This window comes from Penicillium psychrosexuale, assembly GCF_028828465.1.
Source record: "Penicillium psychrosexuale strain IBT 29551 chromosome Unknown utg000003l, whole genome shotgun sequence".
In the NCBI taxonomy this organism is placed as follows: domain Eukaryota; kingdom Fungi; phylum Ascomycota; class Eurotiomycetes; order Eurotiales; family Aspergillaceae; genus Penicillium; species Penicillium psychrosexuale.
The window spans coordinates 660,026-681,379 of record NW_026643188.1 but is presented as its reverse complement, the minus strand read 5'-3'; the positions used below and the strand labels follow the sequence as shown (position 1 = coordinate 681,379).

At 50.4% G+C, this 21,354-nt stretch overlaps 9 protein-coding genes across 9 annotated transcripts; 4 read left to right on the top strand and 5 right to left on the bottom strand.

Annotated features, from left to right (window-relative positions):
- Positions 1–172: 172 nt before the first annotated feature.
- N7518_004173 (uncharacterized protein) lies at positions 173–441 on the bottom strand (the record flags this gene model as incomplete). Its single annotated transcript, XM_057185100.1, has 2 exons — positions 173–330; positions 393–441. The coding sequence occupies 2 exons, from the start codon at positions 439–441 to the stop codon at positions 173–175; spliced, it is 207 nt and encodes a 68-aa protein (XP_057041870.1).
- A 699-nt stretch (positions 442–1,140) lies between these two features.
- On the bottom strand, positions 1,141–1,868 carry N7518_004172 (ADP-ribosylation factor family protein; the record flags this gene model as incomplete). The annotated part of the gene is made up of 4 exons (XM_057185099.1): positions 1,141–1,182; positions 1,246–1,358; positions 1,414–1,719; positions 1,775–1,868. The coding sequence occupies 4 exons, from the start codon at positions 1,866–1,868 to the stop codon at positions 1,141–1,143; spliced, it is 555 nt and encodes a 184-aa protein (XP_057041869.1).
- Positions 1,869–2,916: 1,048 nt separating this feature from the next.
- Positions 2,917–5,292, top strand: ccg9 (putative trehalose synthase (Ccg-9); the record flags this gene model as incomplete). Its single annotated transcript, XM_057185098.1, has 6 exons — positions 2,917–3,021; positions 3,089–3,504; positions 3,560–3,835; positions 3,893–4,357; positions 4,405–4,514; positions 4,580–5,292. 6 exons carry the CDS (start codon positions 2,917–2,919, stop codon positions 5,290–5,292), a joined length of 2,085 nt encoding a protein of 694 aa, XP_057041868.1.
- Positions 5,293–5,456: 164 nt separating this feature from the next.
- Positions 5,457–6,175, bottom strand: N7518_004170 (dynactin subunit 5; the record flags this gene model as incomplete). The annotated part of the gene is made up of 2 exons (XM_057185097.1): positions 5,457–6,035; positions 6,134–6,175. 2 exons carry the CDS (start codon positions 6,173–6,175, stop codon positions 5,457–5,459), a joined length of 621 nt encoding a protein of 206 aa, XP_057041867.1.
- Positions 6,176–6,592: 417 nt separating this feature from the next.
- On the bottom strand, positions 6,593–10,107 carry N7518_004169 (peroxidase/cytochrome P450 family protein; the record flags this gene model as incomplete). Its single annotated transcript, XM_057185096.1, has 3 exons — positions 6,593–9,201; positions 9,261–9,502; positions 9,563–10,107. 3 exons carry the CDS (start codon positions 10,105–10,107, stop codon positions 6,593–6,595), a joined length of 3,396 nt encoding a protein of 1,131 aa, XP_057041866.1.
- Positions 10,108–12,633: 2,526 nt separating this feature from the next.
- Positions 12,634–14,641, top strand: N7518_004168 (T6SS phospholipase effector Tle1-like catalytic domain-containing protein; the record flags this gene model as incomplete). The annotated part of the gene is made up of 2 exons (XM_057185095.1): positions 12,634–12,759; positions 12,809–14,641. 2 exons carry the CDS (start codon positions 12,634–12,636, stop codon positions 14,639–14,641), a joined length of 1,959 nt encoding a protein of 652 aa, XP_057041865.1.
- Positions 14,642–15,457: 816 nt separating this feature from the next.
- N7518_004167 (uncharacterized protein) lies at positions 15,458–16,354 on the top strand (the record flags this gene model as incomplete). Its single annotated transcript, XM_057185094.1, has 1 exon — positions 15,458–16,354. The coding sequence occupies one exon, from the start codon at positions 15,458–15,460 to the stop codon at positions 16,352–16,354; it is 897 nt and encodes a 298-aa protein (XP_057041864.1).
- A 619-nt stretch (positions 16,355–16,973) lies between these two features.
- Positions 16,974–18,685, top strand: N7518_004166 (flavin monoamine oxidase family protein; the record flags this gene model as incomplete). The annotated part of the gene is made up of 4 exons (XM_057185093.1): positions 16,974–17,099; positions 17,167–17,204; positions 17,261–17,652; positions 17,706–18,685. The coding sequence occupies 4 exons, from the start codon at positions 16,974–16,976 to the stop codon at positions 18,683–18,685; spliced, it is 1,536 nt and encodes a 511-aa protein (XP_057041863.1).
- A 598-nt stretch (positions 18,686–19,283) lies between these two features.
- Positions 19,284–21,107, bottom strand: N7518_004165 (homeobox domain-containing protein; the record flags this gene model as incomplete). The annotated part of the gene is made up of 3 exons (XM_057185092.1): positions 19,284–20,705; positions 20,758–20,869; positions 20,935–21,107. 3 exons carry the CDS (start codon positions 21,105–21,107, stop codon positions 19,284–19,286), a joined length of 1,707 nt encoding a protein of 568 aa, XP_057041862.1.
- Between the last annotated feature and the right edge of the window lie 247 nt (positions 21,108–21,354).

The following is a 21,354-nucleotide window of genomic DNA, read 5'->3' as shown; positions in this document are numbered from 1 at the left end:
ATATTACAAGACAGAAATCCAACCAAGATACAGGTGGTCTAAACCTCGACGTAGTAAGTTAATTCTACACTGGCTTATACTGGAATTCTGGAAACCTCTAGACAAAGCAATTCAGCTCAATTTAGTATGCTAAGTCAATATACATCTCCCACCGGAATGGAAAGACATCGGTTTACTCCGCCGGTCCCTCGATGTTTCTCTCCTTTATGGAGGAGGTCTTGTGGGTGTGCAAGTTCTCGATCGTATAGCGTGTCTCCTCGTCTGACGAGCTGCGGCCCCCCAGGATCTCACGAACGAGTCCGACGCTCATGCTGGTTCTGGATTGTGGGCCTATTGGATTTTGTTAGACGGTGGTTCATTTGGACATGCATATGTAAAAGGGTTCATCATACCGCCGACCGGCTTGTAATTGACCTTGTCTCCTTCTTTGAAATGAGGCATTGTTGTTGGTTGCAGGCGTGTGGAATTGGATATTCCGAGAATATGTACTGAGTTGTACAAATTTGCGTGGACAGGTAGAGTCTTCCGGTATTTGCAGATAGAAAGAGTGCAACAGTCAAGCGAAACTATCATTATATTTATATTGGCTCATGATGGGGAAAGGAGTTCCGCTATCGTCATATTGAGGTAACTGGAGAAACGAGCTGACTGGGTTGGAATTGATGGCTATATGAACATCTAGATCTAATGCGGAGGTAGGCTCCGTGGAAACGACAAGACGCGAATTTGATAACGCACTTCAATCAGAAGTATGTCATTTGTTTATATTTTTTATGACCAATGCCAGAACTTGTCTATCTTGTCTCCGCTGTAGCCAATCATGTGCATAAGGGAGCGCATCCACAAAAGGGTATACAAACAATAACAACGCTAGATGAAGAGCAAAATGAATTAAAGTATTAAATTGGACCCAACAAGCCCATATAAGAACAGAGGGGATATCATAGAAGTGAAGATAAACAGGTAAACGCAACGAGATAACTGAGGCCAACAAAAGAAAAACAAAAACAAAAGCCCAAATGCTGCATGGTCTTGTCATCAGAACACGGACATGAAGAGAAAAGAAAAACACTTGAGAATGCGAGATGTTATACATCGAAGCTGCTCTAGGAGCGCCTCTCGGAATCACAGCGGTGTATCTTATTTCTGGGGCTGGGTCTTGACATTGTTTGAGAGCCAGGCCTAGTAAGAGATAGCATGGTTAGATTGACAGTTCCAAGGAGATAGGTCAGTGGTACGACTTACAAGACCCTCGAAAATACCTGTTCCATCTGTTGCAACACTGGGCGCAACGTACCACAACTTGTCCTTGAGCTTAGTCAATTGAAGCTGCTGAGTAACTTCCTCCGGGCTTAAGTCTAGGAGTGGGTCAGCGGACATATTCATCGGATTCCAGGAACAGGAGATACGCACGGCCAGGAACATCTTGCTTGTTGGCGAATACCAGAAGCAGAGCATCCTTCATTTCACGGTCGTTGATAATCTTGTGCAGTTCCGAGCGAGCCTCCTCCACGCGTGCTGTATCGCTAGAGTCAACCACGAAGATCAATCCTTGTGTACCGGAATAGTAGTGTCTCCAGAGCGGTCGGATCTTGTCCTGACCACCGACATCCCAAACGTTGAACTTGACGTTCTTATAGGTCACGCTCTCGACGTTGAATCCGACGGTAGGAATAGTAGTCACGTCCTGGTTGCTGAGTTTAAGTTTGTATAGAATTGCTGAAGAAATGTTAGCCAATCGTGCTCAGGGTCTCTATCTAAGGAGGAATCGTACTAGTTTTTCCAGCAGCATCCAAACCCAACATGAGGATACGCATTTCCTTGGTACCGAAGATCTTTCCCATCATCTTAGAGACTTGTCCACCCATTTTTGCAGGATTTGACGCGGTGTCGGGCGTGCTCAGGAGCTGCTTGGCGGAATATCAACAATTGCGACCCGCCTTATGTATTGCGCGTTTCGAAGAGAGAGTGAAAGGCACCGGATGTTTCCGTGCAAAGGGACTTCGATTCAGATGACTCTGTCAACGAAAGGACAGGAAAAGGAGAAAAGAAGGTTTGTTGGTGCGTGAAGACCTTCAATCCAATTTCCCTGAGGCGGGGGAACCTAGAAAAGGGGCTTGGGCTGGGCTTACTCATCATCTCCTCTCCACGAGGTCCACGGGGGCAGTTTCATCCTCTCGGCTTTGGTTTCATGTATATCAAATCATTCTCGAACTTGTTTCATTCATAGTTATACCGATTCCATGGACAATATAGTTCAGATGACTATCAAAACACTTCTCCGATGTCATTAAATCGTAAGAACCGTGGTTGTGACCTTCCTCATCCACGGAGGAATTACTCCGACCTTTCCCTTCATAAAGCACAAATTGCGAACAAATGTCATTTGATCAGGATGTAATGCCAATTCTAACGATCAGAAGAATTCTTAACCACCTATTCAACCTATTCAACACACATATCCGCCATATATAGCAAGATGCATCTGATATCGGAGCCTCTAGGTATATACTGGCCTATTTCTCCAACAAATACATTAGCGGTTTAGCCGAGTGGTCTAAGGGGATTGACTAGAAGTTCTAGAAATCAATTCTGTTCGTTGGCGCATGCAGCCGTCTTTGTTTCTTTTTCTCTGGCTTTCTCGAGATAGAATCGGAACTAACAGTTTCCTAAATATAGTGCAGCATGTCACCTCGCTTATAAGATACTTCGTTACTCGATGACAATTACACTTCTACTATTTATATACACATCCGAGTATTCTATATGGTAACCATGGACAGGTGAAATAGGTTCGAGAAGGCTGAACTGACGTTACGTCATGATGAAATGAAGTCACTCGTCAACTTCACGGGATAGCTACTTTTTTGATCTTATTTCTTGGATAACTTCAATTGCTTGGAATTTCTAAGAATCATGCCCGGCGAAGGACAATCGTTCGAACGCCATGCCTCAGTCACACAGCAGCGTCGACTTGCGCTACAGTACAAGCGCAACGCTTGGTTAGGGCCACCGTCAGATGTATGAACGTCTCCGAAGTAGCAGTAAAAGCCACTTCTTGAATGCTCAATACTAACAGGAATACTAGACTATCTACGCCGGTATCTCTAGCAACTTTCATGATTGCCATACGTCAACTATAGCAATCGCAATCCGGGATACCACATATTTACTGGACTTCATCGAGAAACAGTTCTCCCCTAGTCAAGCCTCCACAGAGGAGGCCACCGACTTCATCATTTCCGAGCTGAGGGCATATTCCATGAATCATCTGGAGAAAATTATCGGGGTAGCAATGCCTGAACATGTTGCAAATCACTGCACTCGACTGTGCCCTCGCCTTTGGGCGGAGCTCGACATCCTTCCATTAGTCTTGTCGAATACAACACTAATAGACAGAGTCAGCATCGGACAGCTTAGCGAGGCTCGAGACCCGGGATCTAATGGGTGGAGTGAAAAGACCATCGACGAACAGGCTGAATCCATGGCGCGAAAAGGTGTTAGGTTAGTTGGTTCCGCTCAATGTCATAAAGGAGCCATTGGGTCTAAGTGCGCACAGGCTATTTGGACCGGACAACATGCCCCTGCTACAAGTGGGCTTCTTCGGGCTCGTGGAAGTTGACACAGCCTACCATGTGCAAATGGCGGATCTGAGCGATTTCCAGAAAACCGTCTCGGATAGGACTTGGTCCGCGATGCAGCACTACGCCAATGAATTGAAAGAACGCAATACCAAAGTGGCATTTTTCAGCTCCACGCCTCAGGGTGGTGGTGTGGCTTTGATGCGGCATGCTCTCTTGCGATTTTCACATTGTCTGGGCGCTAACATCAAATGGTGTGTCTGTGCCGCTATCTGTGTCTAAGGATATAAGCACTAACCCAATGACTGCAGGTATGTCCCGAAACCACGGCCAGGCGTCTTCCGGGTGACCAAAACAAACCACAATATCCTGCAAGGTGTCGCCGATCAAGATGACCGCTTAACACCAGAGAACAAAAAACTCCTGACGGAGTGGATTGAGGAGAATACCAGGCGATACTGGACCAGACCAGGCGGACCTTTGCTTTCACCAGAAGAGGGCGGCGCAGATGTCGTAATCGTCGACGATCCCCAGATGCCAGGCCTCATTCCTATCGCAAAGAAACTAGCGCCAAATCGACCAGTTATATTTCGAAGCCACATTCAAATTCGAAGTGATCTGGTTGCAATATCTGGCTCTCCACAGGCGGAGGCCTGGGCATACCTGTGGGATAGTATTAAACAAGCAGACTGTTTTATCAGTCACCCTGTGAGCGCCTTCGTGCCGCGGAATGTGCCCGCAGAGATAGTAGGCTATATGCCTGCATCAACTGACTGGTAAGGGCCGAAGTCAGATAATCTGCTTGCATCTAACCGGGACATAGGCTGGACGGGCTGAACAAAACCATGCGCGACTGGGACATCGCGTACTATGGCCGCATCTTCAATACAGGCTGTCGCATCTCGGATATGCCAACTATCCAATGGCCCGAGGGTTAGTACCTGAACTAGAACTAGTTATGATGATCAGATCTTTCAGCGAAAACTAACACGAGATAGATTCATATATCGTCCAGATCGCGCGGTTCGACCCGTCAAAAGGCATCGTGGATGTGTTAGTTTCGTACGAGAAATTCTACAACAAACTAGTAGCCGAAGCGCCTGATATGCACCCTCCCAAACTAGTGATTTGTGGCGACCGCTCAGTAGATGACCCCGACGGAGGGCGGATCTACGACGATATAGTCGACTACCTGGACAAAAGAGTCCCAGATATCCGCCATCTGATCTGCGCGATGCGGGTGCGGCCCTGCGACCGAATCCTGAACACCATTCTCTCCAAGGCGACTATCGCACTGCAACTATCTACATCCGAAGGTTTCGAGGTAAAAGTCTCCGAGGCAATCCACAAAGGCAAACCAGTCATCGCCACGCGTGCTGGCGGCATCCCGCTGCAAGTGACGCATGGGAAGAATGGGTTCCTGGTTGATGTCGGCGATACCGATGCTGTGGCGCAGCGCTTGTTTGAGCTCTGGACAAATCACGATCTGTATACCCGCATGTCGGAATACGGCATGCAAAATGTAAGTGATGAAGTGAGTACCGTGGGAAATGCTCTCGACTGGCTCTATCTCTCTTCCAAGTTGCCGTATGGACCTGTTCTGCCCAATGGACGTTGGATCGATGATATGGCGTTTGAAGAGATTGGTCTCCCTAACAAAAACGACGAGTTGCGGCTCAAACGCGCAGTCCAGGTGGAGAATATGGGTTAGTTGTACTTTTTGTGGCCAGCATGTATATACAGACAAAATCCGATTATCTACCACAGGGGATACTTAATTAGCATACAAATCGATATATCAAAAACACAACATTGGAAGTAGCATGGGGGGTATCATAAAACCAGAAAAGAAGCCAAAACAAACCCACCAACCCCTCAAGGCCGTCCAACAACCCGATACCTCTCCCTAGCCATACCTCCCTCCGCCCCCTCAACACCATATCCCTCCCCAACCTCCCCGACAATCCTCGCCGGTCTCCCACCAACAATACACCAACTCGGCACCACCATTCCAGGCGGGACAACCGCGCCATCGAGCACATAAGCATAGTCTTTAATAATAGCCATACTGCCTATAGCAGCGCCCTTCCCAACATGAACATGATTCCCGAGCGATGCAGCCTCCACAACCGCGCCCTCGCCGACAAAAACATGATCGCCGATCTTGAGCGGGTAGAACGAGTATATGCCGCGGTGTAGCCGGCTCGGCGGGCGCAGGATCGCGCTCTTGGAGATGTAGCTGTATCGCCCGACCGTTATCGCTACACTGGGCGTGCTGGGGCTCGAGGCTGCTGGCGCGGAAGGGTTGTTTGGATCGGTGGGAGGGGGAAGTGTTGTCGTGCGGAATAGGTCGCCGCGGATTACGGCTTCGGCTTGGATGACCGTTTTGCCGCCCAGAATGATATGTTGCGTCCCGTGGATTTGAGACCGTCGGGAGATCTTGTTTCCTGTGTCCTGTTTTTCTCGGTGGGTTAGGGGGGTTCTTTTGTTTTGGGGTCGGTTGGGGGATTTGGTGGTTTCAATTGGGAGGGTAAGCTAGGGGGATCACTTACGGTCTCGATGTATTCGCCTTTTGCTGCCTTTGGTGGAGCCATTTTTAGGAGGATTGGCGAGTTTTCTGTCGTGGAATGCTGCAATTGTGGAGTTGGAGTTGCAACAAATATAGCTCGACCCCAGGATAGAAGATGCGGCAGTATAGTCCCAAGGCGGTGTATGTAAACAGCTATGACGATTTCGATAGACCGATTGCAATGATCTTCTTAGCTATTTTTAAGTCGCACTCAAATGGGAAAATTTGGAATTAATGAGATATTCATGAACTATACACTACGCTGCTGTTATTAAAGCTTCAACAACCTCCGGATATCCTGTCAATCAAACAGTTCGTCGAAAATAAAACAGTCAAAAAAAAAGGCATACAATCATAGCCAACCCCAAGTAAATTACCTCCACATGGCATGTCCGCAATGTTATATAAGGTGTTTCAACTGACAAACCCAAAAAGGGACCTCTCAGGAAGATGTAGCCTTCTTCTTCTGTTCCAAAGGACCATCCCAGTGCAGCTTAAGCGACATGGGGAAGGCACTGTAAGCACTTCCGTCACCGCGGAGGTAAAAGGAGTAGCCACCTTCCTGGGGAACCTTCTTAAGCTGGCCCTGGGCACCGGCAGCACGGCGGAGACCCTGCAGACGGCCGACGACACGCAGCATAGCAACGAGCGCGATTTTGGTGATCTGCTCGCCGAAATCGGTGGTGGGACCCTGACCGTGGTTGAGATATGAGGCAAGGGGGCGGTCAAGGTTGACCTGGTTGGGCTCGGGGAATACGCTGGTGTCGTGGTTGGCTTCGTCGAAGGAGGCGAATACTTGCTGCCCGGGCTGGATGATGTAAGTTTTGCCGTGGTCCACGACGGTCACACCTTGCCTGGCCTCGCGCAAGGCGCCGAAGGTGCCGTTTAGGCGGATAGCCTCCAGGCAGTAGCGGTACAGCTTCTCGTCCGATTCGGCAGAATCGGTGTTGGCGAAGCGGTTGATCTCAGCTAGGTGGGCCTTGTTCTCGGGCGCGGTGTAGAACTCGATGATCTGGGTAAAGACCTGACCCTGGCTGGGGACTAGGCCGACGATCGTCGGGACGATTGCAGACCAGGTGATTTCGGAGGCGCTGGAGCCGGCTTCCTTCATGCGGCGGATAGCTTCTGTTCCAAACTCGCGGATGGCGTTGTCATGCGGACGGAAGCTGTTCATGATGCCAGAGAAGAGACCGCTGTTGGTGTCGGCCTTGACGGTCGCCTCGACGACCTGGCCAAGCTGGGTAGAGACGGCGGAGGCGGCTCTGTTCAGAGAGTAAGAGCGAGGAGCGTCGACGTCGAAGAAGAGCGCGGAGAAGATGGTGGCAAGGATCATGTGCATCTCGTGTTCGGTGAAGAGACCCTGCGGATTCTGCTCAGTCTTCAGGGGAATGCCGAAGAGAGTGGATGCAAAGTGAACGTGGGCCAGGTTGCCGACATCGCGAGTGATATCGATCTGGTTGATCTTGCCCAGCTGACCACTCTTTTCAGAAATCAAACGCTCGGTGATATCTTCGTAGAAGGTTTTGACGAGCTTGGGGAACTCCTCGGTGTTGAAAGCCTTGCCGATAGCCTCGCGCTGCTTCGTATCTAACTCGCCCTTGCCGAAGAGGTCAGACATGGAGCGGGCCCAGCTGGGACGGAAATCCACCTGATTCGAGATCAACAGACTGGCACTTTCGTGAGAGGTCAGGTTGACACGAGGCTCAGTGAAGGCGGGTTTGTCCCAGGAGTAATCCTGCTCACGGCCTAGATCCTTCATGATTTTGCGGTTTTCGCTGGGGATTGTCATGGGGTAGTGGGCATAAATAGAGTCTGGCTTGTAGTGATTAGGGAAGGCGCGCGTGGCCAGCTTATAGAAGATACATCCCTGGTTGATGTTGAGGTCGTAGCGGCACTCGTTGTAGCCCCAGTTGGTTAGGTTACGGGGGTTGTAATCAATAGTGTAGTGACGGTCACCACGGACAAGGGCGACGGCATCCGACAGCACAGCACGGGAGATGGTGTAGGTCGGGGCGATGCCGACACCAGGGATCATGGGCTCCTTGGCCTCCTCGGTGACGATACCGGGGTATAGTTCAATGTAATCGGGGTGGTCGTAGAGATGACGGAGAGTATTAGCAATCTCGGGGTTGGAGTTGACTTCTTCGAAAGTCTCGTAAGCCTTTAGGCCGAAGTGCTTACGGAACTCGTTGAGAGAACCGACGTTCCATCTACGCGAAGCCTCGATACCGAGGATCTCGATAGAGCGCATAGCCTTGGGTACGTTTCGGGGACCGAAAGAGCTGGCCACATCCTCGGTGGCATGTGTCAGAATGTTTACAAGCTCTCCATCATCGAAGTATCCATTTTCGTCACGCTTCAGACGGGCGAAGGTACGCTTGGCGGGATCGGCATCGAGCAGACCCTCAACCTTCTTCATACCCATCAGTAGCTCAGGCATGGTGACCTGCTCGGCAGGCTTGCCCATAAGGTCGTAGTAGATCTGCTCAATCCACTTCTCGTCGCCCTGGCTAATGGCCGAGTGCCAACGGTAGGCCAAATTAAACTCGACAGAGCACTGGTTGCCGAGACCGGAAGGAGTGGAACCGGCCTTCTCGACCTGGGCACGAGGATCCAAGCACCAGGTGGAGTTGGTGCGGTTCAGGTTGACAATGGTGCGCAGGTAATCATACAGAGTGATGTTGATGTACAGACCGCAAGTGATAAGACGACCGGTCTGGAACAGGTCCTCATCACGCTTGGCCCAGGCTTTCTTGGTGTCCTCCTCGGACAGACCAGGGCGGGGCTTGCTGAAGCGACCATTCTCGTTAATCTCAGCCAGCTGGGTAACGACATGGTTGTGGAAACGGTTCAGCATAACCAGCAAAACACCACAGGCAGCAGGAAGGGCCTGCAGACGACCTTCAGAGAAGCAATCGGGCTTCAACTTTCCGTCCTGGTGGGAGCGGATTAGATCCTGTTGCTCCTGGATATCACCATACAAAATGGACAGGTCAAGGTAAGCAGAGGTCTTGTTTATGTGCTGTTGGCGATAGTCGGTCTGGAAGATATCTATGTACGAAACCAGCATATTAACGCCTGGATTGTAAATTTTAGTGGGGTCGACTTACCGTGAATAATCAAAGAGGCCCAGTCGAAGAAAACACTGGAGACCTTGTTAGGGTGCGGAGTGAACTCCTGGCGAGCAAAGAGGGTATCAAAAATCAGACCGGCGTCGGGCAATCCGCTGGGCTGGATGGTCAGGGGAGAAATGGTGCGGCAGTATGCAGTATTAGCAGCTCCCAGCCACGGGAGAGTAGGGTTGTTGTTCGAGCCATCGGCCGAGCGGTACTGGTAATCGTCTCCCATGTAACTATTCACAGCGTTAGCGCGCAATTGCAGAACAGCAGTCTCCAAATTGAGGATTTCTCACGAGAGAGGTGGGTGAGGAAGTGAGTTCCATAGCTCATCCAGGAACACACTGGTGAGCTCGGTGCGGTTGTTGGAGTTACCGGGCAAATCCGCGACCATCTGGATTATGCGCTCCATCAAGTAGGTCTTGTCATCAACAAGTTCGCCGGAGGCTTTGCTCAAAATCAGGTCTTTGACAGTGTTGGCATCGCGGAATCCCAGTGCCTTGATGTCATTGAACAGACCGGACGACTTGTCGTGCTTCATGTATGCGCCATCACTGGTTTGGTTGGGCAGAGGCTCCTGCGAAGCGTGAATTGCTTGCGCATATTTCTCAAATACAGCAACGACCTCTGCACGCTTCACAATGTGGTTGTCCTCCTTAGTAGAGGTGGACTTCGGGACTGGCAAGACCTTAGAGGCACGCCTGCTGCTCTTGTCTATGCTCTTGGGCTCGATGTTACCATTGCAATCCTTGCAATCCTTAGATTCTTTGGATTCTTTGGATTCCTTAGAGTCTTTAGAGTCCTTGGACCGCTTGAATTGGGTAGAGATTCTCCTCAACATTGTGAAAAACGACCACAAAGACAAGTTGTGAGAAGAAAGAAAATCAGAAGAGAAATACAAGGTTGTACCAAGGGCCAGATAAGGGGGAATAAATCAGAAGCTCGACGGTGCTCTTTAAAACGAGCTGTTCAGGCGACACAAGTCAGCTGCAGGACTGTGGAGCGTCTGAAATGTGGCGGATTTGCTATCGTCAATAGCTGATTGACTGTGACAGCATTTGATTTGATGGAGAGCAATAGGACGATCTCTTCTGGGGCCTATTCTCTGTAGTAAATATTCCAGCCCCGCATGGTACAAGCTCAATTCCCAATTAAAGTCTCTATAGTGGACTCTCGATGATGAGGTATCTCAATATAGTAACTGATCATCATTTGTGACTTGGTACACGAGAAAGGGGACATCTGCTGGAGTTAGTATGTGTACAGAATACGCGAACACCCTGCCTAAGTGGAATCATATGATTCAATATCAGATAAAATTGCCATGGTTGCGGTATGCATGGCATAACCCGGAGAGCTGAAAAGCAAATCCAAATGTAGATCTATATTGCACGCTTCGGAAGAGCGGATAATCGACCAATGACTGTGAGTCTATAATCAGCGGTGTACATCATCTGTACGAGGTAATCTTTTTCCGCACAGAAGTGCAGACAGATCTCAAGATCGAAATAAATCGACACCAAGTGGGGGAGGATGTTCCAACTTTCACTCTGGATTTTCCGAGAAAAAGAAATTCCAATGTACTTGGTGGCTGGCTGTCTATTTCAGAACTTGCTCCAATTAGGGTTATGTGTGTAGGATACATCCATACTTCGTAGGCGTGACGCAAGGTCCCTATAGTAATGTGATAGAGCAGCAGAAGTGTCCTTGAAAAAAAAAACAAAAGAAAGAAAACCTTTCTTTTTTTTTTTTTCGGTTTTCGTTTGTTTCGATCGTCGCTGGCCCACCTGTTCACCCACTTACTATGGATTTTAAGTGACGAACGGGCCGCCAGCCAGTCATCGTCGCGAATTATTCAGAATCCGATCCATCTCGGGGCATCCACTTCATCCACTTCATCCACTTTCAGGGTCTTAGTTCTTGTTTACTCCGTACCCCGTGTCGCTCCTACCATCCTCGTGGCGCTTTTCCTAGGTAGAACGGGAGTTTCCACGCGAGAATGAGAGAATCAGAGATGACTCCTTTTGAAAAAGCAAAGATGGTCGAGATAGGAGTGATATTTCATTATCATGGTTCGACGAACCACGGACCATTGCATGGGGCCGCTCCCGGATAACCAATCCATGGATGGATAATCTATGCATAAATGCTCTAGATCACCTACCGATTTACAATGGTTCCTTGTTCGGCTGAATAGTCCATTCGCTTCCCTTTTTTGGGGGATAAAAAGAGAAGGCTGGAAGTTCCACTCTTCTTCCCCTTCCCTTTCGGGTATTGACAATCCTTTCGGGTATTGACAATCCTTTCGGCTGGGAACAGTTCCACGTGAAAATGACAAGGTTCTAAGTTTCCATATTGTCAGTAATCCCAGATTCTCAGATTGTGTTAGGTCATTATAATCACAATGACACCTCGAGAAACTTTCTCTAGTCTGACTTTGCCGAGGAAAAAAAATGACGGTTCACCAGTGGGTCGCGGGCCTGGGCCGTGAAGGAACATGAACCAATACGTATCGATCGATACGATGCTATGGCAAGCTAGCGCCAAAGCTAGATCCGATCGCTCAAGACCGAACCGATGCGCCGGAACTCTCTCAATAGGAACGCCCCCTCTCACCCCTTACGCCTCCTGAATCATTGCTGTAATATTAGTGACCAGGAGGTCCGAGGTTGTGTGGAGAATGATCGACAATAACCCGAGCACCACCTAGCATCATCTCCTTTCAAACCCTCATAGGGCCAATGATTACTGTACTCCGTAGCAAAAAGTAAGATCTGCACGTCTCGCTTTGGTCTCTCTTCAGCTCCATATCATGGGAATTCCAAATTCATACACTAGGTACCCAGGTCCGGGCCGCGCAACTTGCATCCCTCGTGCAGATTTTTTTCGAGTCAGGCTCAGGCCTGTTTGCAACAAACTCGCATATCCAGCAATTATTGCCGGCACATCTCCATTGGATAGAAAGCACCCCCGTTACGACGAAGTAGGGTTTCGTGTAACCTGCACCTGCGGGCAAGTCAGCGAACGTTGACAGGAAATAATTCCAAAAAGAGGCCCGCCCATGTTGTGATGGGAATGTGCCAAGTCTGGGGGCCCGCCCGTCAACCAGGTTTGGCTTATTTTTCACAAACTGCAGCGATCGGCTAGTGGGTTGTACATTGTTATCCTGCAAACCCCCCTTCTCTTAGATCCGATGTAGGGCGCTGATTCGTGCAATGATCCTAGCTGTACGGAGTACCCAGCTGCATAAAAGAGTCATCCTAACCTTGAGCCTTCCCCCTTCCTCGTATATTGCCCCCTTCAGCTCTGACTAGGTGTGCCTGAAGTTTTGAACCTTTTTTTGTCTGACCGACTGAATTGCGCGATCATGGCTGATGGGTATGAAACTCAAGGCCCGTCGGGCATACCGAAGCAGTTTGTGCTTTGCTTTGATGGTACTGGAAACAAATTCGCCGGTGACGAGTCGGATAGCAATGTGCTCAAGATCTTTCGCGTAAGTGGGACCGCGAGCCAAGCGTTTGGACCATGCTAAGAAGTCGCAGATGCTTGACCGCAGCAAAAGCCACCAGTATCATTACTACCAGCCGGGCATTGGCACATATGTGACGTCGAAGTCACTGACAAGCCATGGCCGAATCCAACGTATCAAGTCCGCCTATCAAAAGGCCAAAGACTCTGCGGTCGGATCTTCCTTTGACGAGCATGTCATGGGTGGGTACAAGTTTCTGATGCGATACTATTCCCCTGGCGATGATATCTTCTTCATCGGCTTTAGTCGTGGTTCATACATTGCGCGATTTCTGGCAGAGATGCTGGACTATATCGGTCTACTCGAGGCAGGAAACGAGGAGCTGGTCCGCTTTGCATGGAAGACATTCGCAAAGTGGCAGCAGCGGTCCAATGACTCGGAAGAAGAGCGCGAAGAGAAGAAGAAGCTCTTCACATACATGAAGGCCTTCCGTGAGACGTTCAGTCGGCCTATCTCGCGTATTCGTTTCATGGGTCTCTTCGACACTGTCAACAGTGTGCCGCGCTTTGAGTCCGCGTGGATGCAACGTACCAAGTTCCCTTACACGGCACGCAGCTCGGCCAAGGTGATTCGCCATGCCGTAGGTATTGATGAGCGCCGCGCGAAGTTCCGACAAGATTTAATCTCCGGCGCGCGTCCAAAGGAAAAGAAACACCGCCGCCACCATTTGCAAATGCCTAAGAACCATCTGCACCTCTTCCATCAGGAGAACAAAGAGAAGCCCCACGAGGAGGTCCCAGACACCGTTCCTGCCATTCGGGTCAATGACAAACCCGAGGAGGAACAACAGGAAGAAGAGAATGCCGAGGCTGAATTCAATGCTTCCAGATACGGGCCCAGCACTGGAGAGACATACTACCACGCCGGGCACCATGCCTCGCACACAGGCTCGCAGCAAACCTCCCGCGCTGGGAGCGAAAACGGGACAACGCAGCCCGACACATACCGCGCACGCTCTCCCCGACGCAGGCTCGTAGTGCCCAAAGCGTCAACGGACGATCTCCGCTCATTGCGAAGCAAAGAGTCCTTTCACAGTTTGCACTCCAACACCCTCTCGGTGCAAATTCCCGTTCTCGAGGTCGATTCCAGCGAGGACGAAGACGACCAAGACATCCACGAGGTCTGGTTCCCGGGTTGCCACGCAGACATCGGCGGCGGATGGACACTCTCGAGCGGCGAGTCATGGGCACTGAGTCACGCGCCGCTCGTGTGGATGACGCAAGAAGCGCAAAAGGCCGGACTCGAGCTTGATGAGCGCAAGATGAAACAGTTCCAATGTCTGGAAGAGTTCGACGGTGATTATAGCCCCATCCGGGAAGAGATTAATTCCCAGCGGCCGGGCCGGTGCGATGCGCCTGATGCTGATAACGATGATGCTTTCCGCTCTATGCCCGATGATAAGGAACGCAGTGTTGCGAGTCGCGACTTCTGGCATGCGCTATATACCGCCAGTACGAAGGGCCTGCTGCATGACTGCCTGATGTTCAACCAGGGTATTCCTACTATGTCGGTTATCACGTGGCGCATTATGGAATGGTTGCCGTTCCGTCGTATGGACCTGCAGCCGGATGGGTCGTGGAAGCCGATTAGCTGGCCATTGCCTCGTGGTGAAGTGCGGGATGTTCCACTGAATGCTGAGATACACGTTTCTGCTATCCGGCGTATGCAGGCGGATCCCAAATACCGTCCTGGTAATGTGATTGTTGGTGGTGGTGGTCGTGGTATACGTGTTGCACCGGAGGAGTATGGTATGGGTGAGTGGGTGGTGTTCAAACATGAAGGGGATTTGGTGCGGGAGACTTACGTCCGCAAGAACATCTCCAAGTGCAAGGAGGGCGAGGAATAGACTGATTCTGGTTCTTCCTTGGTTTATATTATATATCCCTTTCTATAGTGTCTAATAGGTAATTTGGAAAAATTGTATCAAATGCTATGTGTCTAGTTAGCATATCCCCTCTCCCTGGTCCTATACGCTATCGGCCTATACACTCGTAAATAGTCGCGGCATATCTACTTTGGTGGCAATTCTATAGCTAATGATTATCCTTCTAGATACCATCAAGGAGAAGCTCTTCATCTCAAAAAGACCCAAAAACACCCTAAAATACCTATAGTTGTCAAACATGTGGGATATGTAGATATGTGGATAGAGCCGGCGAGGGACTGTCATATTGCATTAGCTATGAAAATGAATCAAAGAAGCCCGATAGTTAAACTAGAAGAGCAATGAGGTTCAAGAAAGCAGCAAAATCTGGACTCAATACATCATCGTAGAGAGAGAGGTGATGCGCAATCACAACTTCGGCCTCCCCGCTCACCATCCCTTTCGACCTTCTGTTCAGAAGAACACCCTCATCACCAGTTGAAACAAACATAGGAAGCAACCAGGCAGTTTCTGGAGCAATCGCAGATGATATTTGGTGCGATCAGGATTTTCACTGAAAATGAAGTTCCGCTTGGGCCATGGGCTCCTCTTATGCGGTCAACCTTCGTCTTTTTCCCTTCTCACCTCTTTGACCTTATCATATTATTTCTCAGCCTCCTTCGTTTTTGCTTCTGGCAGGTCCAAGAGTCTCCTCCTTTACTCTATGCCATGATGCGAAGGTAATACTCACTTACCTACCCTCTTTCCCTCCCCCCCTTTTTCTTCTTTTTTTTACACATGGAGACACCTGGAGAGATGCGCCCTCACAAACCTGGGACCAACACCGGGGTCATCCCCGTTGTCCCCGAGGATAAGGAGGACGTCATGATTACTTTTTCGCTGTCTGAACCATCGGCATCACCTCGGACACGATCCCCTTTGGCCCGATCGCATCTCCGCTCTCGATCACTGGCGGGAATCCCGGGCATGCCGTCTATGACGCGCGCTTATTCCTCCCCAGGGCCGGACTCCCAGGGTCGTTATATCTTCATCAATGGCCGCGGGGCACCAGTCGATGCGAAAAGATCTCCCCTGCAAATGCGCCCTGACGATTACAGCGACCGCATGGGCGCCCTCAACATCTCCGAAACCATCTCCGAGAACGCAGAATTAGAAACCAATCCCAAATCGTCTTCACAGCCGGCCTCATCCCCTGTCCTGATGCCGCAGACTTTTCCCCGCATCAATCGCCTGCGTCCGACTTCACCCCTTCCTTTCCAGACTCCCATCAGCCCCTCCTTGCATTCCTCACCCATTCTGGGCTCTAAATACAATGAGTCTTACCCCAGCCACCCTGGGTCCGTGTCGTCCATCTCCGTCCCCTCAACTCCGACCAGCCTGCGCTCCCGAAGCCCCAGCATTTCGTCACTGGAAACAATTCCCGACATCCCCGACGCTGAGAATGAGGCCCTTGAAGAGGATCGGATCGCGGAGCTGAAAGCCGCAGCTGATGCGGCGGACGCGGCAAGTACTGCCAACCGACGGCGCGGGGCATCCGATGCACCCAGTTCATTCACTACAATGCGGGGGGGATCGGGCGGATATGTAGCTCGGAGCGAGAAGCGCAAGCGATGGAGTGTCTGTGGTGCCGAGCGACGGCAGGATCTCGACCTAGAGACCATTTGGGAGGACTGAAGGGTGTTTCCCAGTCTCATACGAGTCCAACCGACCTGCGCGCCTCGTCTACTACGACCAAGTACTACTTGCGCTCCCACGTTGTTTCATAGTGGAGTTGATCTCCACAACTTCTTATCTTTGCTTTACTCGGTGGCGCTTTGCTCCGTTCTCTGACTTTCCTTGATACCCTTACATTACCTCCAACTCGTACCTTTCATTTGCAGTCCTGTTTATCATTTCAAAAAGCGCGTTCGTCATGGAGTTCTACGGCAGTGGCGGTGGTACGTACGATGTACCCGCTTTTAGCGGCCATCCATTGTTCTATTATGCTGGTCATAACTCCGTCCTTTTCTGTTTTTGCGGTGCCTTCATTTCCTGGCATCTGTGATGTGATGTCTTCATTGCTTCAATACAATTGAGCCTTTTCCAGAATAATCTATCCTGTAATTCAAGTAAACCCATTGTAACCACTACGATGTAGCTGGCGTTGATAAGGACATCCCAGGTGTTGATAACGGTAACTAATCATCCGAGCACCCAATGACATGCAAAGAATCTTCACTTGATCGTCAAACCTTCCATATTCACCGACCTCATTTCCAGGTGCATCAGCCGCATATCCTAAATTGCTTCCGGAATGGCTCCGAGTCCGCACATCGGCATCATCGGCGCAGGCATTTCAGGCCTCCGGTGCGCCGACATCCTCATGCAAAATGGAGCCCAAGTAACAATCCTAGAAGCAAGAGATCGCATTGGTGGCAGAGTATGTCTTCCTTGTACCCGGCACAACTGCAAGAGGCCAAGTAGTTTTTAACTTTCTTATCGGCTAGGTGCACCAATCAACAGTTGGAGACCATATCGTGGATATGTATGTACACGCACATGACTATGACTTGGAAAGTATACAGCTAATGCTCAATTCAGAGGCCCCAATTGGATTCATGGCGCGGGGGAGAACCCCATCATGACCATAGCGGAAGAAACGGGGTCTGTGATGTATGATCCCGAGGGTGGAGCGCATATCTCCTACTCGCGAGACGGCCACCCTATCAACGACGAAGTGAGCGCTAAAGTCCAGGACTTTGTATGGACCACTATAGCAGAAGCCTTCAAATACAGCAATCACCATGGAGAAAGCATCCCCGTCGAGCAAAGTCTATTCGATTTCTTCTGCGATCGAGTCCAGCAAACCAAATTCTCAGATGAAGAGAAACAGCTTTGTCTCGATGCCTGTAGGCTTTGGGGTGCATATGTCGGTGATCAAGTCGACAGGCAGAGCTTGAAATTCTTCCGTCTAGAAGAATGCGTTGACGGGAGTATGTAGCAAATCAGCCCGGAGACGCATAGCAGAGTTTCTAACGTCATCAAGGCAACTTCATCGTGGCATCTACATACAAGCGCATTCTAGAGCACATCGCCAAACCCGCCATTGCAAAAGCCGAAATCCGCTTCAATGAACCCGTCACAAGCATCAAAGCACCACCTCGCAACAACCAATCACCAACAACGCACCAAGTAACCGTAACAACAGCCACAGGAACAAGCTACGACTTCGACGAAGTAGTCATAACCTGCCCACTGGGCTGGCTCAAGCAAAACACCTCGGCATTCACACCGGCTCTCCCACCCCGTCTCGAAAAAGCAATCAACAACATCTCATACGGCCGACTGGAAAAAGTCTACGTGACATTCCCGCGTGCCTTCTGGCACACCCAAAACACCAGCACCTCAACAACCCAAACCCAAACCCAGAATACCGTCTTCGCCCAATTCCTCGAACCATCCTACTACACCCACCACCCAGCACACATAGAATGGAACCAAGAATGCGTCTCGCTCGCCTCGTTCCCAGAACCACACGCCCATCCAACCCTTCTCTTCTACACGTACGGCGACAGCGGCGCAGAGATAGTAAACCGCATTTCGGAGCTAGCGCCCTCATCGTCTGAATACAGGGAATCCCTAATCGACGTAATGCAACCCTTTTACTCCCGGCTCCCCGGGTACAGCGCGGAGAACCCGGATTGTATGCCCGTGGCACTGCTTGCTACGCAGTGGCAGAAGGATGTCTTTGCTGGGAATGGGTCGTATTGTAATTTCCAGGTTGGGGTTGAGGAGGCGGACGTGGATGTTGAGGTTCTTAGGTCTGGGGATGGGATTGGTCCGGTTAGGGGACTTTGGTTTGCTGGGGAGCATACGGCGCCGTTTGTTGCGCTTGGGACTACTACTGGTGCGTTCTGGAGTGGGGAGAGGGTTGCGAGATTGGTTTGTCGGGGGCTTGGGATTGGGGAGGTTGGTGGGATGGGGGTTAAGGATGATTCTTTGCCTTCTGCTAGGGATGTGTCTTGATTAGAAGGAAGGGTTGTATGAGAACTGTTACATGAGGAATTGATAGATTTAGACATTGGTTATGTGCCAGATGGTTCTTGTTTGAAAAACTATATCTTGAACACAATGGTGATAGAGAGATACCATACGTATCGGAAACCGCGAGTTGTGTCGATTATACAATGGGCTTAGCAAGTCGAACATTTTCATTCATACTTAAATAATATTTCAGGTCGTTGGATTCGTTCAAGGATTATTATCTTTCTCGGGAGCTTTTCACATTTGTTCAGTAAAGCCCCCATCAATAGCAAGCCACGAGGACCAACCGAGTCCACCGAGTAAACACCATAGAGGAAAGATAAAGAGCCATGTAGATCCATATGCATAAGAGATGCAGGGAAAGAAAAAGAGAACAGGGCCCGAATAAAAGTATATAATGGACAGGGTTCACGTGACAGTGGCAAAAGACCGCCTGCAAGCACACATCATGAACACAGCAAGGAGAAGAAGTACAGGGATCCGAACAAAGGAAAATGAGTATCACAAAGGAAATGACAAATAAACGGATAGGCAATGGCGCTTCAGAATGTCAATGTATCATTCATACATCCCTTCAAGGTTATCGCCAGGCCCCCTGGCTCAACGACAGGAGACCCTGCACACAGTCCAGGTCATCTTCTTGACTATCCCCCGCGCCACCAGCCATAAAAGCCGAGACTTCTGCACTGAGTTCTGGCGGGGCTTTGCCCTGTGAGCCGGCCTGGAGTGTCCGATTGCGTTTGCCGTTGGTCGAGATGCCGAGACCGCGATTACGGTTAGCATCACGGAGGACCGGTCGTGGGATGTGTGAAGTGTTGCGGCGACGAATATTTGTCGATCGTGTGCCTGGAACCCAGTTCTCCTTGTCAGAGTCACCGGGGTCTTGCTCCAGATCCGGTTTGCCAGACTTGGAAAATAGAGGCTTAGAGAGTTTGGATGGGTTCACGTTTGCTTTGTTTCGACCTGTTTCTAGTCGCCCTAGAGATGAAACAGCGCGGGCGAGCTTTCGCCTTTTCTCTCCCATGGACTGAGAGATTGGCGTATTTGGCTCGCCGTGAGCAGCGAGGCTGTGCCGCCCTGACGCACTCCGAGGTAATGAGCGCTGGCTGCGAGATTGGAAAAGACCCGGAGAACCGTTCGGCCCGCTGGTCGGTGTTGATAGAGCACTTCTTGCGTCCGTGTCACAGAATGATTCCCAGTTACGTGGATCGCGAGAGCGACCGAAAGCACGATCTTTCTCGGCCACACCTGCCCGCGGCGTGGCTGGGAAGACGGCACTGCTGCTACGTTGCAGGCTTGTCATCTTTGTTCGGCGAACTGAGAACATCGCCACACGGTTCTTAGACGGTGATGGTTCGTTCTCTCCGCGGATTACTGCCTTTCCATCCGATGACATCGCGATGCGTAAGGCATTGCGGCCCTTGGGCGGAGACGGCGTTAGCTCGTCCTCTTTGTGTACCAAAGCCTCTCCATCAAACGACATCGACAAACGCAGCGATGGGGGTGACTTGGTAGGTGTGGTTTGTGTGGGTTGTGTGGGTTGTGTGGTTGCTGCCTGCTCATATTCTCCCTCGCCTCGGATATCCGACACTGAACGTTTCCTCTTCGGTATCTGCAGAAGAGGGTCTTCTGAGGGATCATTCACCAGTTGGGAAAACTCTTCCTGTATGGTGGGCGGAGTTTCTCCAGCAGCCTCTGTTGCCACGCTTGTCTGAGTGCTCTGGGGCAGCTCATGTTCATCTTTATCTTCAGTCACTGGATCCGAATCGTCTGAAAACTGCAACAGTCCCCCGTGCCATGGTTTTGATGCCATTTCCTCGCGGTGGTCGTTGATGTCAAATTGCTCTGCCCCACTTGAAGATCCCGGCTCCGTCGACGCGTTATCATCACTCGAAGGTTGACCTGATGAATCGACCCTACCCGACCGCGGGGCGAGTAATTCGTGAGGTTGGAGGGGTTTGGATTTCCGACGATCGTTCTGGCGGCGATTTTGGAACCAAATCTGTGAGCCAGTTAGAAGTTGTTTTTGTGTGTGAACTCTTGGCATCACATACTTGGACCTCTTTCTCGCCGAGTGAGACGCGGCTCACGATACTCGTGCGGGCTGCCTTGTCTGGTTTGGGATTTTGCTGGTATTCGGATTCAAGGATTGCGTGATCCTCCGGACTGCAAAATAGTTCACAATCGGGTTAATTGACGCGTTCATAGTATGGACAGTTATAATAGCGTACCTAGTTCGACGTCGCTTCTGGCGGGCTAGCAGTTTATTGTCGACACGAGGAGGGAGGTTCTGTGTGAGGGTTTTTTGCGAATGAACGAGGAAAGCGTAGTTAAGAGGATTGGAGTCGGTGGCCGGGAGAGAGGGCGAAGATGAGATCGCCACCGAAGGCTCCGGGTCAGACATGATACCTAAGAGAGCATGGAGGGGTTGGGAGGATAAAGAGAAAGAAGCAAGAACACCCAATCACCCAATCACCCGATCAAATAAAAAAAAACGAGGCACTGAAGATGGAAAAGCCGTGAGGCTGGTATGCAGAAAAAGGTATCAAATCGCGTCGCGGTGTGGACGCGGAGTAGAAAGAACGTGGCCCGCGCTAGTAGCAAAGTGCTCCTCCGAGGTACTTGGTACTTGGAGACACGGATCTCTCCCT